Source organism: Acartia tonsa, chromosome 12 (assembly GCF_053477335.1).
Source record: "Acartia tonsa isolate MP-2025a chromosome 12, ASM5347733v1, whole genome shotgun sequence".
In the NCBI taxonomy this organism is placed as follows: domain Eukaryota; kingdom Metazoa; phylum Arthropoda; class Copepoda; order Calanoida; family Acartiidae; genus Acartia; species Acartia tonsa.
Window position 1 is genome coordinate 2,757,419 of NC_137271.1, and position 14,214 is coordinate 2,771,632.

General features: G+C 33.1%; 3 protein-coding genes across 3 annotated transcripts in view; all 3 read right to left on the reverse strand.

Annotated features, from left to right (window-relative positions):
* Nucleotides 1-14,214, reverse strand: part of LOC145334086 (isocitrate dehydrogenase [NADP]-like) — a 341,086-nt gene that overhangs the window by 58,670 nt on the left and 268,202 nt on the right. The gene's annotated exons all lie outside the window — the stretch shown is intronic.
* On the reverse strand, nt 266-4,930 carry LOC145333586 (uncharacterized). The gene is made up of 6 exons (XM_080178750.1): nt 4,867-4,930; nt 4,273-4,361; nt 3,275-3,401; nt 2,769-2,834; nt 1,654-1,806; nt 266-1,126 (listed from the first exon to the last, which is right to left on the reverse strand). Exons 2-6 carry the CDS (start codon nt 4,338-4,340, stop codon nt 1,076-1,078), a joined length of 465 nt encoding a protein of 154 aa, XP_080034876.1. The 5' UTR covers nt 4,341-4,361; nt 4,867-4,930; the 3' UTR covers nt 266-1,075.
* LOC145333587 (uncharacterized) lies at nt 6,007-13,040 on the reverse strand. Its single transcript, XM_080178751.1, has 8 exons — nt 12,900-13,040; nt 12,173-12,236; nt 10,167-10,300; nt 9,630-9,693; nt 8,799-8,887; nt 7,455-7,520; nt 6,487-6,593; nt 6,007-6,118 (listed from the first exon to the last, which is right to left on the reverse strand). Exons 1-8 carry the CDS (start codon nt 12,962-12,964, stop codon nt 6,075-6,077), a joined length of 633 nt encoding a protein of 210 aa, XP_080034877.1. The 5' UTR covers nt 12,965-13,040; the 3' UTR covers nt 6,007-6,074.

Genomic DNA, 14,214 nt, shown 5'->3' on the forward strand with positions numbered 1-14,214 from the left:
TAAGAGGGGGGGGGGGGGGAATTTGTACACTTATAGGAAATGAAAATTCAAATTTTGGCCTGGCCGTTTGGGCTTGTTTTTATAGTTATCAACCTAATTCTTTATGTAAACTCTCTTATATGATTGGATCTACCTGTACTGTACTGAACTTATTTTTATAGATATGGAGCTGATTTTTTTATTGGAAACTATTTTCACATTACTGAAATAACTAGTACCAACTAAAACTACCCTCCCAAATACAAAATTTATATGTTTTGAGCTTACAATCAAACTTTACATCATCTTAATTATGTAATAAAAGGTTCCATTTAAAAAATCAGCTCGATATCCTAAAAAAATAAGCTCATAACTTAAAATTTAAGTGTTTGGGGGGGTCTTTGCCCCACTAGCCCCTAGAAGGAAAGTCCCAAATTAAATTTTCAAAGTTTTACAGGTAGATCCAATCATATAAGAAGGTTTACGAAAATAATAAGGTTGATAACTGTAAAAACAAGCCCAAACGACCAGGGCAAAATTTGATACTGAATTTTCATTTCCTCTAAGTGTTCAAACTCCCCCCCCCCCCTTATTTCTAATTATCCAAATCTATAAAAATTCCAATTTCTAAATTGTTGGAATTTTTCTAGATAAATCTAGTTTTGAAGATATTGAGTTAAAACTCAAAATTGAATTAAATGCCCACCCATTGTCCCATCCCTATGTCCCTGCAACGAATTAGAGAATGTGTTTATAACATTTTGGGTACCAGTATAATTTACAGTCTAATGTCCCTTCCCTTTAATGTTACAAATAAGAGAACAGGGAAGTAGGAGTATAAACTGGGAGGGTGGGGACATTGGACTGTTTATTACACTAGTCCCCAAAGTTTACTTATTCTTTAGTTAACAATTTTAGGAACTTCTATTAGATTTTTATTGGTTGGTTCATTAAATTGTGTGTCCAAATGTTTTAATCTATAAACTGTGATTTTGTGTATCATCATTGGGGATGTGCATTAATTTATCAGCCATTGTCTTATCCCTTTACATCCCTGCTTATTATCATTATGCTATTTGTATATAATCATCTGTTTTTATGCCTGTTGTTCCTTGTTGAATTTCTCCAAGTATTTGAACACATAGGCCTTGATTCCAGGGAGTAAGGGAGGGGACAATGGATCGAATTTTCAATTTCTAGGGGTCTCAGACTTTGAATTTAGCAGTTTCTGACTGAGTTTGGGTACCAGCGCATCAAATGCCGCGTTATGATATGGCTGGTTTAAAAAAAAATTCTCCAAAAAATATCATTTCATAGATAAAAAAATTATTGTGATATTTGTGTAATAAACAATCTAAGAACCCTAATCTATCAACCTAAATTTAATTCTTGTCTATAGTGGCATTTAAATTCTTGGAATATAGGTTGGACGAGTTCCAGGAAGATTTTTCTAGTAATTAATTACAGAATGATTAAATCAGTCTGATATACTGGTAATCTAATTTTCTGCTTTTTTTCTTGGAACTTTTTTCTTATTTTATAATTTTCTAAATTTTATAAACACACCCTTTACAATTTCTTTCAGCTTTTCTGGATAAATCTGGATTTCATGGCTTTTCAACGAAAACTCTTAAATTGAATTAATTGCCCATTGTCCGCTCCCTTTATCCCTACCTTGATTCTTTGTTCATAATCTGCAGTGAATGCAAGGTTTCTGAATGAGGTATTTGTCTGAATATAATCATTCCGAAGTTCAGCCACCATTGATCTTGTGAATTTCACAGCCAGTCTCATATATTCTTCTCTTGTTAGGACTTTGTTTCCCTCCTGAAATTAGTAAGGCAAAATATAGATAGATAGACCAAAAATGAAAATATCTCTAAAAGTGAAGCTATACACAGCAAGTCAAATAACAAACAGAAATACATATAAAGTGATAGCGCTTATAATATTCCAAAACAGATTAAAAAACGAAATATGAATTGTCTAAAGAATGCTTGGGTTACAAATAGGATTCTTTACATTTTAAGACTTGACCACGCTTCACTTATACAGTTGTGTCGAATTGTCAAAGGACTCATAGCTTAATTTAGTAAGAATTACATTAATTTTACCAACCAAATTTTAATAAAAAATTAAAATCAAATTAACCAACCCCCTCCCAAAAATGATTTTTGTTTGTTTGGGTACTTTTTCTTAATATTAATAAAATTGAAAGTGTTGAGGGTCTACTCTTGGGGCGTACCCGCTAGTATTAGATAAAAAATATGAATAGACAAAACAAGGATGACAACATCCATAAAAGCGAAGTGAAAGGACAAACGAAAATTAACACTTGTAGAGTGTTAGAACTTAATAAGCAGTATAATAATGCTTAAGTCTAAACAAAATGTTTGTAAATCTGTTGCAAAACTGCTTAAATAAGTGACAATGTTTAAGGACATACTTGCATTTCAAGGACTTGATTAGAGAGATGCTTCGCTTTTAATATTGTACCATGTTGTAATAGGAATCAGTATACCAAAAATCAGATGAATCGCATAATTTTAACATAAAAAATATGCTGTCAAAAAGTAAATAATCAGCATGTTTTAAATGGACATATGGACTTTCTGGTAAAGATTACAGAGTAGCTGCACTTTCTATTTGTTGTAGTCATCATCATGCAAAGTTTGAAATCAATAGGACAATTCTAACCCTTTAAATTAATGAAAAGAGCTAATCGTGCATCACGGACGGAAGGACGGACCGACCCTAATCATAGAAAAGCTTCGATTTAAAAAGTATACCTTATACTCTGTGGCAGTAGGATAATGTGTGTTCAAACAGGATTTTACAACCTCAGCCACATTTCTCTAGTTAAATATATTCATGAAAACTCATGTCTTTGAAAGTTAAAGAACGAAGACAACATTCTTAAAAGTGAAGCTTCGAAACGGTAGGACAATCCTAACATGTATAAATTTATAAATTAACGAAAAGAGCATAGTGACAAACTTTTCACAGGTCCTTAAGATAAAGATAAGAAAGGTTATATGCATTTTTCATATTCATAATACAAAGTAGAAAGATGTCTGTTTGTCTGTCTGTTTGTTTGTAACGAAGGATCTCGCTAACTGCTGAACCGATCGGGTTCTCCTTAACAGGGTAGCTTCTTATAGGTCCCGGGAAGGTTTATAATTATTTTATTGGGGGGTGGGACACGCCCCAACCACCACAAAAAATGAAGATGGGAAGATGATTAAATCTAAAAATTTGATATCGATTGATATAAAATGTAAGGTTAAATACCTACCTTGAATTGTTTTTTGATTTGATCATCAGAAAGCTGTGGCTGCACTTCAACATTGTGCAGTTGGGGTTGTGCCGACCCTTTTTCTGGTTCAGGCTCTACAATATCCACATCGGGAGCTGCTATGTCACTAAATAGACATTTATTAACAAGGGAGGGAGGGGAAATTGGGCTATTTATTACACTAGTCCTCAAAGTCTTATAATAACGTTTTCTTATTTGTTGGCTTAACAACATTGGGGACTTGAATTGGTTGGTTTATTAGGTTCAGTGTAAAACGTTTCATCAACTTATTGTAATCTAAAGGGCTAATCATCATTGGGAATGTACATCAATTTATCAGCCATTGTCTTATCCCTTTAGTTCCCCGTTTATTAATCCTAAATGGTCAATCAGACACAATATACAGGGATCTAAAGAGATAAGACAATGGCCGATAATTTGATGTACTGTTCATCCCCAATGTTGGTACACATATTTACCCCTTCAGTAGATTAAAATTAGTAAGAGAAACGTTTAAACACTTACCCATCAAAACCCATTAAAATTCTCTAAAATTATTAAGACAATGAATAATAAAATATTATTATAAAAAAATGGAGACTAGTGTAATAAACAGCCCATTGTCCCCTCTCTCTCTGCACAATATTCCTTCAAACATCATCCTTCAGCGATTCCCCCCTAAGTGCCACACAGCCCAAGGCCAACCCTCCCTTTTTATTTTTTTTTATTGAAAATTTTTATATTTGGGTTTTACTCCTAGTTAGGTTATGTTAGATTGGGTACTGGTTGGCACCGCAGGGTTAGTTAAATACCACAGGTTTAGTCCTCGCAGGGTTAGGGCACCTGCAAAGATGCGGCATGAAGTTAAACATGGTATAGCAGAGTGATCAAATCTAAAAAAATCACATTTCTCTCCTTTACTTTAATTCAATGTAGTTATACTTTGATTAGGTATTATAAATGAAATAAAAATAGATAATATAAAAAAAACATTTTACCTATGGTCATATTTCATTTTCTTGTTCGGGATAATGTAATCATTCTCCAGCTTGGGTTTAGCTTTCATTTCAGGCAACTCTCTGGAACTCTATAATAAACAAGATAAGTTTTCATGAAATCTGAGGCCTTTTTGAAATGAAAATAAGAAAAATGTCCTTCCTTCTTGGTAGACATAGAACAACCACAGAACGTTTGAAAGCTGTTTTCTAATAAAAGTGGGAGGGACAGACAAACGTTGGAGGGGACACTTAACCTTAACTAACCTATTTTAAACCATCAAATACCTAGGTCTTTCAAATACCTAACCAATGCGGGGTGGTTATTTGTATATTTATATCTTAACCTAACCTGTATAAAAATACTTAATTATTAACGTAATTTTTTATCCAGCGTTTGTCCACTCCGACGTTTGTCACTCCTGCGTTTGTCTTGGAACCGTAGAAAAAGTAAAAGTATTGAGTTCATTAAATTAAGAAAATAATTTTAAAAGACAATATTAAAGGTAATATTAAAAAATTTAAGGACTCTTAGCCCAAAAATACAAATATCTTAAATGTTGAGAGCGCAGCCGCTAGAATATAATAAAGCCTTACCCTTAGTTCCTTATTTTTAACTTTTTCATACAGACTTTCATCGTGAACTTGGCAGATGTTACCATAGTCTCTCAGGTCCTAGGAAAATAATTAAAAATAAATCTAAGATCTAATTTTAATATATCTTTTCTCTATTTTTAGAGTTAATGAATATTCATTTGATACCCTAAATGTTTCTTGAGTCTAAAGACAAAGCAGCTATTTTTAAAAGCGAAGCTTGTCTATAATTAGGGTCGGTCCGTCCGTACGTCCGTCCGACCGTCCGTCACAGAGAGTTAGCTCTTTTCGTTAATTTAAACAGGTTAGAATTGTCCTATCGATTCCAAACTTTGCATGATGATTCCTATAGTAGTTAGGTACAATTTAGAAAGCGTAGCAACTCTACAAACAATACCAGAATGTCCGTACGTCCATTTTAAACATGTCGATTTTTAAATTTTTTGACCACAAATTTTTGTATGTTAAAATTATCCGATTCTTCTGATTTTCTAAAAACTGATTCCTATTACAACAAGGTACAATGTTATAAGCAAAGCATCTCTATAAAAAAGTCCCAAAAATGTAAGTATGTCCTTAAACAGTATCATCTATTTATGCAGTTTTGCAACAAATTTTCTTAAAATATTTTTTGTACTGAAGCATTAATAATTAATATTCTGCTAATTCAGTTCTGACAATCTACAAGTGTAAATGTTCGTTTGTCCTACCGTTTCAGTGCTTCGCTTTTATGGATGTTGTCATCCTTGTTTTTATAGAATTTGTCAAAATTCATGACCTCCCCTAGCTATCAAATCATACTTGATTTATGTATATAAGCTGTGTTAGTTTTAAAAAGTAACTTTTATGAACTCAAACTAACTTAATAATGAACAAGGATGACAACATCCATAAGTAGCGAAGCGCAAATAAATCATGGAATGGACAACCATACAAAGTGAATTTTAGAGCACTATCAGTTGTCATGACAAAGAAAAAAAAGAGATTGAATATGCAAAAACTCCAATGATAAGCACAAACCTTCAAAATAATTTTTTTTTGAAGCAAGGACGACAAGACAGGTGGACAAAACAAAGTATAGCTGAGATGTGCAAGTGCATATATCATAGGAATCTTCATTAAAAATTTCAGCTGGCTATCTTAAATGACTGACTGACAAACTTACAAACTCTAATGATAGAAAAGCTTCACTTTTAAGTTTTAAAAATGATCTAAATTACCTCTTTATGTTCGTTGACATAACTGATAACAGTGTCTAAAACAAAACAAAAAATCAAGTTTAATAATTCAAAAAGGATGACAATATTCATGAACAAATCCGACAGTCGGACAGGTGATTAGTAACAAACATCAAGGATGTTGTAAAGGGATAAGACAATGGCCAATAAATTGATGTACATCCCCAATGATGATACACAAAATTGAACATTCTGTAAATTGCAATAAGTTGCTGAAACGTTTTGGACACTTAACTTAATGAAATTACCAGGATTCACTGTTTATTACACTAGTCCCCAAAGTTATTAAGCCAACGAATAAGAAAAGGTTATTATAAAACTTTGGGGACTAGTGCAATAAAAAGCTCAAGCTCATTAACCCTTCCCTCCCTGAATGCTTGTTTACCTATATTGACACAGTGAGACACATTCTGGTCTTCCTGAATCCAAGCTGCTCGGTGCTGTAGGCAGAATATGTGTCTGCTCATATACCCAGCATCCCCTTGCTCATTTCTAGATAGATAGATAGATAGATAGATAGATAGATAGATGGATAGATAGATAGATGGATAGATAGATGGATAGATAGATGGATATATAGATGGATAGATAGATGGATAGATTGATAGTTCAATGGATAGATGGATTAATATGTGTCTGCTCATATACCCAGCATATCCTTTCTCATTTCTAGATAGATAGATAAGATAGATAGATGTATATATTTAAATAGATGTTTAAATAGAAAAATAGGTGGATAGGTGAATGGATAGATCGATAAATGAATAGATGGATAGATAGTTAGATGAATAAATAGATGCATGGATAGATAGATAGATAAATTGATAGTAGTAAAGATAGATAGATGGATAAATAAATGGATTGATACATATTATATATAGCTGTTAAGATAGATAGATGAATAGATAGACGGATAGATAGACGGATAAAAAATAATGATATGATAAATGTATATATTAGATAGATAGATAAAACAAAATAGATATATTTTATAAGAAACTAGTTGCCCCGCTCCTAGCCTCAAGGAAAGGGGAAGGCTGTCAGTCAGAAATAGCCCAAAACCATCCCAAGACAATCATAAGTCTTTTATAAAAGCACTACCCCTTCGGCCCAACAATATTCCGAGATCTTAAGCATCTGACAAAAAATCTTACTACTTTATATTATAGGAAAGGAAAAGGAATTAGAAAAAGACTGAAAGGAAAACTCACTTGCAATTTTGTAGCCTACAATGATACAAGGGCTTTCCTTTGATAGTTAGATCATTGGATGGATAGATAGGTAGATAAATTGAAAGATAGATGGATAGATTGATGAAGAGATAGATAGATGAATAGATGAAGAAAAACTCACTTGCAATTTTGCAGCCTGCAGTGATACAAGGGCTTTCCATTGTTCTTTATGAATTCTGTTATATACCTTAAAATATATATGTATAACTCAGGGATTTAAAGGGATAAGACAATTGCTGATAAATTGATGTACATCCCCAATGATGATACACAAAATTACCCTTCTGTAGATTGGTTGAAAAGTTTGAACATTCAACTAAATTAACCAACCAAGTAAAATTCACTTAAGTCCCCAAAGTTGTTAAGCCAACGAATAAGAAAAAGTTATTATACTACTTTGGGGACTAGTGTAATTTACAGCCCATTGTCCCCTCTCTCTCTGGTTTTATAACCCCAACTTGACGGTTCTTTCATTACCAACGACGGGACCAACGAGAGCGCCGTTTTTTCATAATTTACCGCCTAACTATACAATTTGGAATCATTTGAAGGCATTTTATTTAAATAAACGTTTTTCTCGTATTCATTCGAATCCGGTGGATAGGAACAGGTTCTCATCCATACGAAAAAACTATGTCTAGCATCGTATTATATCCAGCTTTCTACGAATATAAAAATGTACAATCATAAGATTAAAACCAGGTTTTTTTAGCTGGTGCCTTCGGCACCTCGCGGCTAAAAAAAACTAGTTTTAATCTTATAATTGTACATTCTATATCCGCGTAAAGCCGTTTATAATACGGTGCGAGAAATAACTATTCTTGAATATTATATTCAAAGCTTCCCTTTGCTTATATGGATATTGAAAAGTATTTTTTAGTAATAAAAATTGCAAATTGATTGACAAGGGGGGGGGGAAGTTCTGACACATTTGCGTAAACGGTGAGTATAGGCTTTATCTTTGGACTGAAAGGATAGGTTATTAGGGATAAAATCATTCTTATATGATTAATTTCCCCCAGATTTAAGATTTTTTGGATAGGCCTCCAGGTTCCGGAGCTCCAGGCCTCCAGGTGGTCTCTGTACAGGTAAAATTGAAAAAAAAATTTTTTTTTTTTAAGTTACAGGTTAACTTATAAAACAAAATATGCATCTTTTTTAATATTATTCACATATTTGAAGAAAAAATATGCATATTTTGTTTTATAAGTTGATTTTTAACTTAAAAAAAAAAATTTTTTTTTTCATTTTTACCTGTACAGAGACCACCTGGAGGCCTGGAGCTCCGGAACCTGGAGGCCTATCCAAAAAATCTTAAATCTGGGGGAAATTCATCATATAAGAATGATTTTATCCCTAATAACCTATCCTCTCAGTCCAAAGATAAAGCCTATACTCACCGTTTACGCAAATGTGTCTGAACTCCCCCCCCCCCTTGATTTATCCTTACATCCGTAATTAATACCTGAGTCCGCATATTTCTTTACTTTGTTTCTCCAGGACAGAATAGAGGTCATACTGAGGGTCATTATCCTCACTTTCAGGGTCAGGTTTCTATAATAATAATATTCATAATTCCAGGACAGAACAAAGATCATACTAAGGGTCATTATCCTCGCTTTCAGGGTCAGGTTTCTGTAATAATAATAGCTATAGAGTAGTTGTAGTTAACCTAAGGCATTTGCAAAAAATGATAGCGTGCCTGCTTGCTGACGTGGAGATGTCGGGTTCGAGTCTTACCCTAAAAATGGCACCAACTGATATCATGTCTGGTAGGGGACAATTATAAAGAGAATGAGGGTAATAACTTGGCCAAATAACAGGCACAACTAATTAAAAGCCACTGTTAGGACTTCCAGACAAAGGTCGTGCAATGATAGGATTTTAGATGATGCAATTTTTTTCTCTTAATGATATCTTTTATTCGAAGGAGAACCCAACCCTACTAAAAGAAACTAAAACATTAAAACATTTTAAAAAGTTGTTCTTCTAAATCATATTCATTACACTTGCCATGGGATCTTAAGGAATAAGACAATGGAAGATAAATTAATGTACATCCCCAACGTTGCATTGATACAAAAATTACTCATTCTGGAAATTACAATTAATGGTTGAAACGTTTAAAAACTCAACTTAATGAACCAACCAATCAAAATTTAATAAATGTCTACAAAGTTCTTAAGCCAACGAATAAATTAACACAATAAAAACTTAGGGAATACTGTCCCCTACTTCCCTGACACTTGTTCCTGTCATTACTTATCAATCTGTTTTGTAAGAATGTAATGCTTACCATATTAAGTGAAGGATCATTTTTCAATTCTTGTTTATATTTTACCACTACAGAACATGACTTCCTAAATAAAAAAAAATTACTATATAATAAAGTGGTAGGATTTCTGTATGTTTGTATTTATTATGTCCAGTAAGATATTATAAACGACTGAACTTTTGATAAATGTTTATAAAAGCTATAGGGCCTGGGGGGCTGGAACAGGACTCCACCCCTAAGAATTTAAATGTAAAGGGGGATATTCTATTCTACACATTTTCAATGGAAGCGCTTAACTCAAATGTACAAACGTGTAAAAATTATTTGATCATTTCATCTACGATAAGACTAAAACCAATTTTTCTAGACCCGAGGGGCCGACAGGCTATAAGATGCTATATGTGATTTTTCAGTATGGCTGAGAACCAGTTCTAATCCAGCAGATATTAATCGGTTTCGAAACCATACTGTAAATACAACTTACAGTTGATGTGGAGCCCCATCACATCTGTCTATTCATCTATCTATCCATCTATCTATCCATGTAAATACACTTACAGTTGATGTGGACCCCCATCACAATGAGAGCGCAGGTTGATGATACTCGTGAGATCACATTCACACAGGAGGCATCTGAAATAGGATTGAATCCCAGTCTTCTTGTCCTTCTTTCCGTGACTTTCATCCAGACCCTAGAAAAAGGATAGTTGCAGTCAAAGAAGACGTCCAAGGGGAGGGGGGGATAAAGTGCAGATTACCCCTTCCCCCCCAAAATAAAAAATCCCTAACAAAAGATTTTTTGGCGCGCTACGCGCGCGTTTTTAATACAAATATTTAATACAATTTAAATTACCCTCCCAAAAATTTTACCCCGGGGTTAAATTTTGGGGGGTAAAAGACATTTACCCCTGCCAACAGATTTCAGGGGGGATAAGGGGGGGGGGGAAGTTCTGACACATTTGCGTAAACCTGGTGTATAAGCTTTATCTTTGGACTGAGAGGATAGGCTATTAGGGATAAAATCATTCTTATATGATAAATTTCCCCCAGATTTAAGCTTTTTTGGATAGGCCTCCAGGTTCCGGAGCTCCAGGCCTCCAGGTGGTCTCTGTACAGGTAAAAATTAAAAATAAGATTTTTTTTTTGAAGAGTTAGAGGTTAACTTATAAAACAAAATATGCTTCTTTTTGATTGTTATTCACATATTTGAAGAAAAAACATACATATTTTGTCTCATAAGCTGACATCTAACTCTTAAAAAAAAATTTTTTTTTTCATTTTTACCTGTAGAGAGACCACCTGGAGGCCTGGAGCTCCGGAACCTGGAGGCCTATCCAAAAAATCTTAAATCTGGGGGAAATTCATCATATAAGAATGATTTTATCCCTAATAACCTATCCTCTCAGTCTAAAGATGAAGCCTATACACCAGGTTTACGCAAATGTGTCAGAACTTCCCCCCCCCCCCCTTATCCCCCCCCAAGCAAAGGTCTTGTGCAACCTTTCTATTGGGTCATTGAAAATCATTATATTAACACAGCAAAGTAGGAGAAAATAATTTAGAAGCAGACATTGAGGTCTTTGAAAAAGGAAGGGAGGTAGTTTTTTTTTGTATAGGTATACATCTATCATTCTATACTATAGATCTGTTGTTGCAGTCATAATTTAGGATCTCGCGGTCATACGCATTACAAAAGGGGATGACACAATTTTCAGATCTCAACAATTATCGCGTTTTAAAAGGTGTGTAGGGACTGAATTTTATAGGGGGCTGGTGTAGAACCCTTCCCTGAATTTTAAATGGGAGTTGGATAAATATCATAAAATGTAAAAGTTGAGATCTTAAATGTGTGTTCCCTTTCGTATTGCATCCTTAATTATTGGACATGATTATTGGTGGTTTAAAACTTTAAGGTGGGTTTAGGGGTGGTGTCAGGGTAGGAGGAGACCTTGGGCTGTTTATTACACTAGTTCCCAAAGTTTTATAATAACGTAACATTTTCTTTTTTGTTGGCTTCACAACTATGGAAACTTTTCTTGAAATTTGATTGGTTAGTTCATACCGTTGATTGTCTAAACGTTTAAACCATTATTGTAATCTACAGATGGGATAATTTTGTGTATGATCATTGGAGATGTACATCAATTTATCGGCCAGTGTCTCTTATCCCTTTAGATCCCTGCAATTTACGTCAATCTTGTGCGCACTTTTAAAACCTGTTTGAAGTATAAATAAAATAATGAATATCAAGAATTATTTCAGAAAATGAAAAGTTATATAAGTTTATACCTAATACTTGTGGCCAATTAATAAAAAATGGATATTTAATGTGTGGTCTTTGAAGAATTTGTTTTTCTTTTATGTGCGATATTTGATACCAGCGGCTACGCCACTAGAGGCCTCTATGGGCACTTGAAAGAAAATAGTTATAAACCCTCCCTCGACCCATAAAAAGCTTTAGTGTAAAGGTCCAAGGGATAACCACACCAGGACAGCGTTTGGCGACATATTCTAACAGACGGACATCCTGTTACATTACAGTATTTTAATAAAGATTAACTTACTTCTTTTTGTTTTTCAAACATATCCACTGAATCTCTGTGGAACATGGGATCATCTCCCTTCCAACTGAAAATAATAAAGATTTAGTTAATTTGTCATAATTCTAACCTTTAGCGAAGCTACTCTATAATTCACCTTGACTCTCCGTCTGCCAGTCAGTCAGTCTGTAACGCAATGGGAGAAATGTGACTCTCTATGCGGCTATTAAAAATAGACAACTAAAATTTTTAGTGAAGATTTCTATGACATATCACTTCCAATCAATATATTGATTTGTCCGTCAGTCTGTCGGTCATGCTTATAAAGAAGTTGGTAAACTATACATTTTGAGGTTTCGTGATTTTCTTGTTTTTGCATTGTCTCTCTCTCTCTCTTTTATTGTTATCAGAACTGAACATCTTCTCTGTAACTCACTTTGTTTGTTTGTCCATTCCATGATTTTTTTCGTTGTGTGCTATTTATAGATGTTGTCATTCTTGTTAAGTTTTTAGTCATAAAACCTTTTCAGTATAGCTTAGAAACGGACTAATATCCGCTGGATTAGAACAGATCTCAACCATACTTAAAAATCATGCATAGCATCGTATTACAGAAAATTTTCCACAAATAACAAAAATAAGATTAAAACCAGTTTATTGGGGCGCACTAAATAAAAATGGTCTAAATCTTATCATTTTTTATTTTTATATCCACGGAAAGCTGTCTATAATACGATAAAATAAACCTTACCGTAACTCCACTATTCCGGGAGCACTCACCACTTCTTCCCCTTTTCTTATAAAAGACAAAGGCATTTTGATTTATAGCAACAGAGAAGCAACTTTTTCTGAAAAAATTTAGAATTTTTAGATAAAAATTAAGTTCTCTATAATATGGAAGCTTCACATAGGTCCCAGATATTTAGGTGTTAGGAAGGTTTCAGGCTATTTTACAGACGTACCTACCTCTCATAGATCGATAATTTAGGCGCAGCCGTTTGGGGTAAGAGCTAGAGAATGTTAATTTTAGATTTTATTTCCAAACTTTTTAAATATTTTGTATAGTTCATATACTGTTTATGATGAAATAAAAATATTATTTAATTCTGGCAATTCTGAGTTTTTATTTCTTGCCTTATTCTTTTATTGTCAGCTATTATTACTTTTATATAAAGTAGTAAGATTTTTTTAAGGTCTGTGGCTTAAGATTTCATTCATTACTGAACCCCTATTAAGTTTACATTTTTGGGTAAGATTGACACAGGTCCTGAGATGGTTTTAGACTTTTCTGCTACTTTCCAAATAACCCTTATTTAAAAAAATTTTGAATGCTAAAGGTGCAGTCATTAGTATTTCATAAGGTAGAATAATAAAAAAACATCTTGTTATAAAGAAAATTCTTATTTAAATAAAATAATATTTACATGTGAAGCACGTAGTAAACAAAATAAAGAAAACACAGTGATCAGCTGATACATTGACAACACAAAGTTCATTGAACCCGGGAATTTCATTTTGATTCTTCTCATATTTTCTTACTTTTTGGGCTATTTATAGACATTTTCGAGATTCAATGTTTCTTAAATTGTATTTTTGTCCTAGTATTATTCATATATACTCCAAAAAAAATATATAATATATGAAAAACTTAAATATTTTGGTTAACTGCTTTTTAAAATTTAGTGAAAATTCAGGGCCCATAAAAAACTTACAAATGAAAACAGTATTAAAGAATATTTTAGACCCTTTTCCTATTTTATTTTCCCTTTATTTCAAAGATTGTTTGACTGAAAATAGGATTTTAATGATCAAACGGATTGGTTTCATAAAAACATAATTGATAAAATTATTGTTAAAGAGAGGAAGTAAAAAACTATTTGTTTAAAAACCTGCGACAGCTAAAAATTGAATCAGCTGTTATACGTTTGAACTGGGTTATAACTTGCCAACCTTAAATAATTGGCTGTGCCAATTCATAAAATTAAATTCATCTTTTTCTCTTATGTAAATGTAGATGCTCTAATATTAAATATTTTTGAAAAATATGTCTTTAATGTTTGTTTATT

Excerpts from the sequence above, each read along its gene's own strand:
- LOC145333586 (XM_080178750.1), bottom strand. The coding sequence starts at position 4,340 with ATGAAAGCTAAACCCAAGCTGGAGAATGATTACATTATCCCGAACAAG. Across the intron at positions 1,807-2,768 it reads CTACTGCCACAGAGTATAAG|GAGGGAAACAAAGTCCTAAC; the intron begins GTATACTTTTTA and ends TACTAATTTCAG. Across the intron at positions 1,127-1,653 it reads ATTATGAACAAAGAATCAAG|GCCTATGTGTTCAAATACTT; the intron begins GTAGGGATAAAG and ends CCTGGAATCAAG.
- LOC145333587 (XM_080178751.1), bottom strand. The coding sequence starts at position 12,964 with ATGCCTTTGTCTTTTATAAGAAAAGGGGAAGAAGTGGTGAGTGCTCCC. Across the intron at positions 8,888-9,629 it reads ATGATCCTTCACTTAATATG|AAACCTGACCCTGAAAGTGA; the intron begins GTAAGCATTACA and ends TTATTATTATAG. Across the intron at positions 7,521-8,798 it reads AAAGAAATATGCGGACTCAG|GTATATAACAGAATTCATAA; the intron begins GTATTAATTACG and ends ATATATTTTAAG.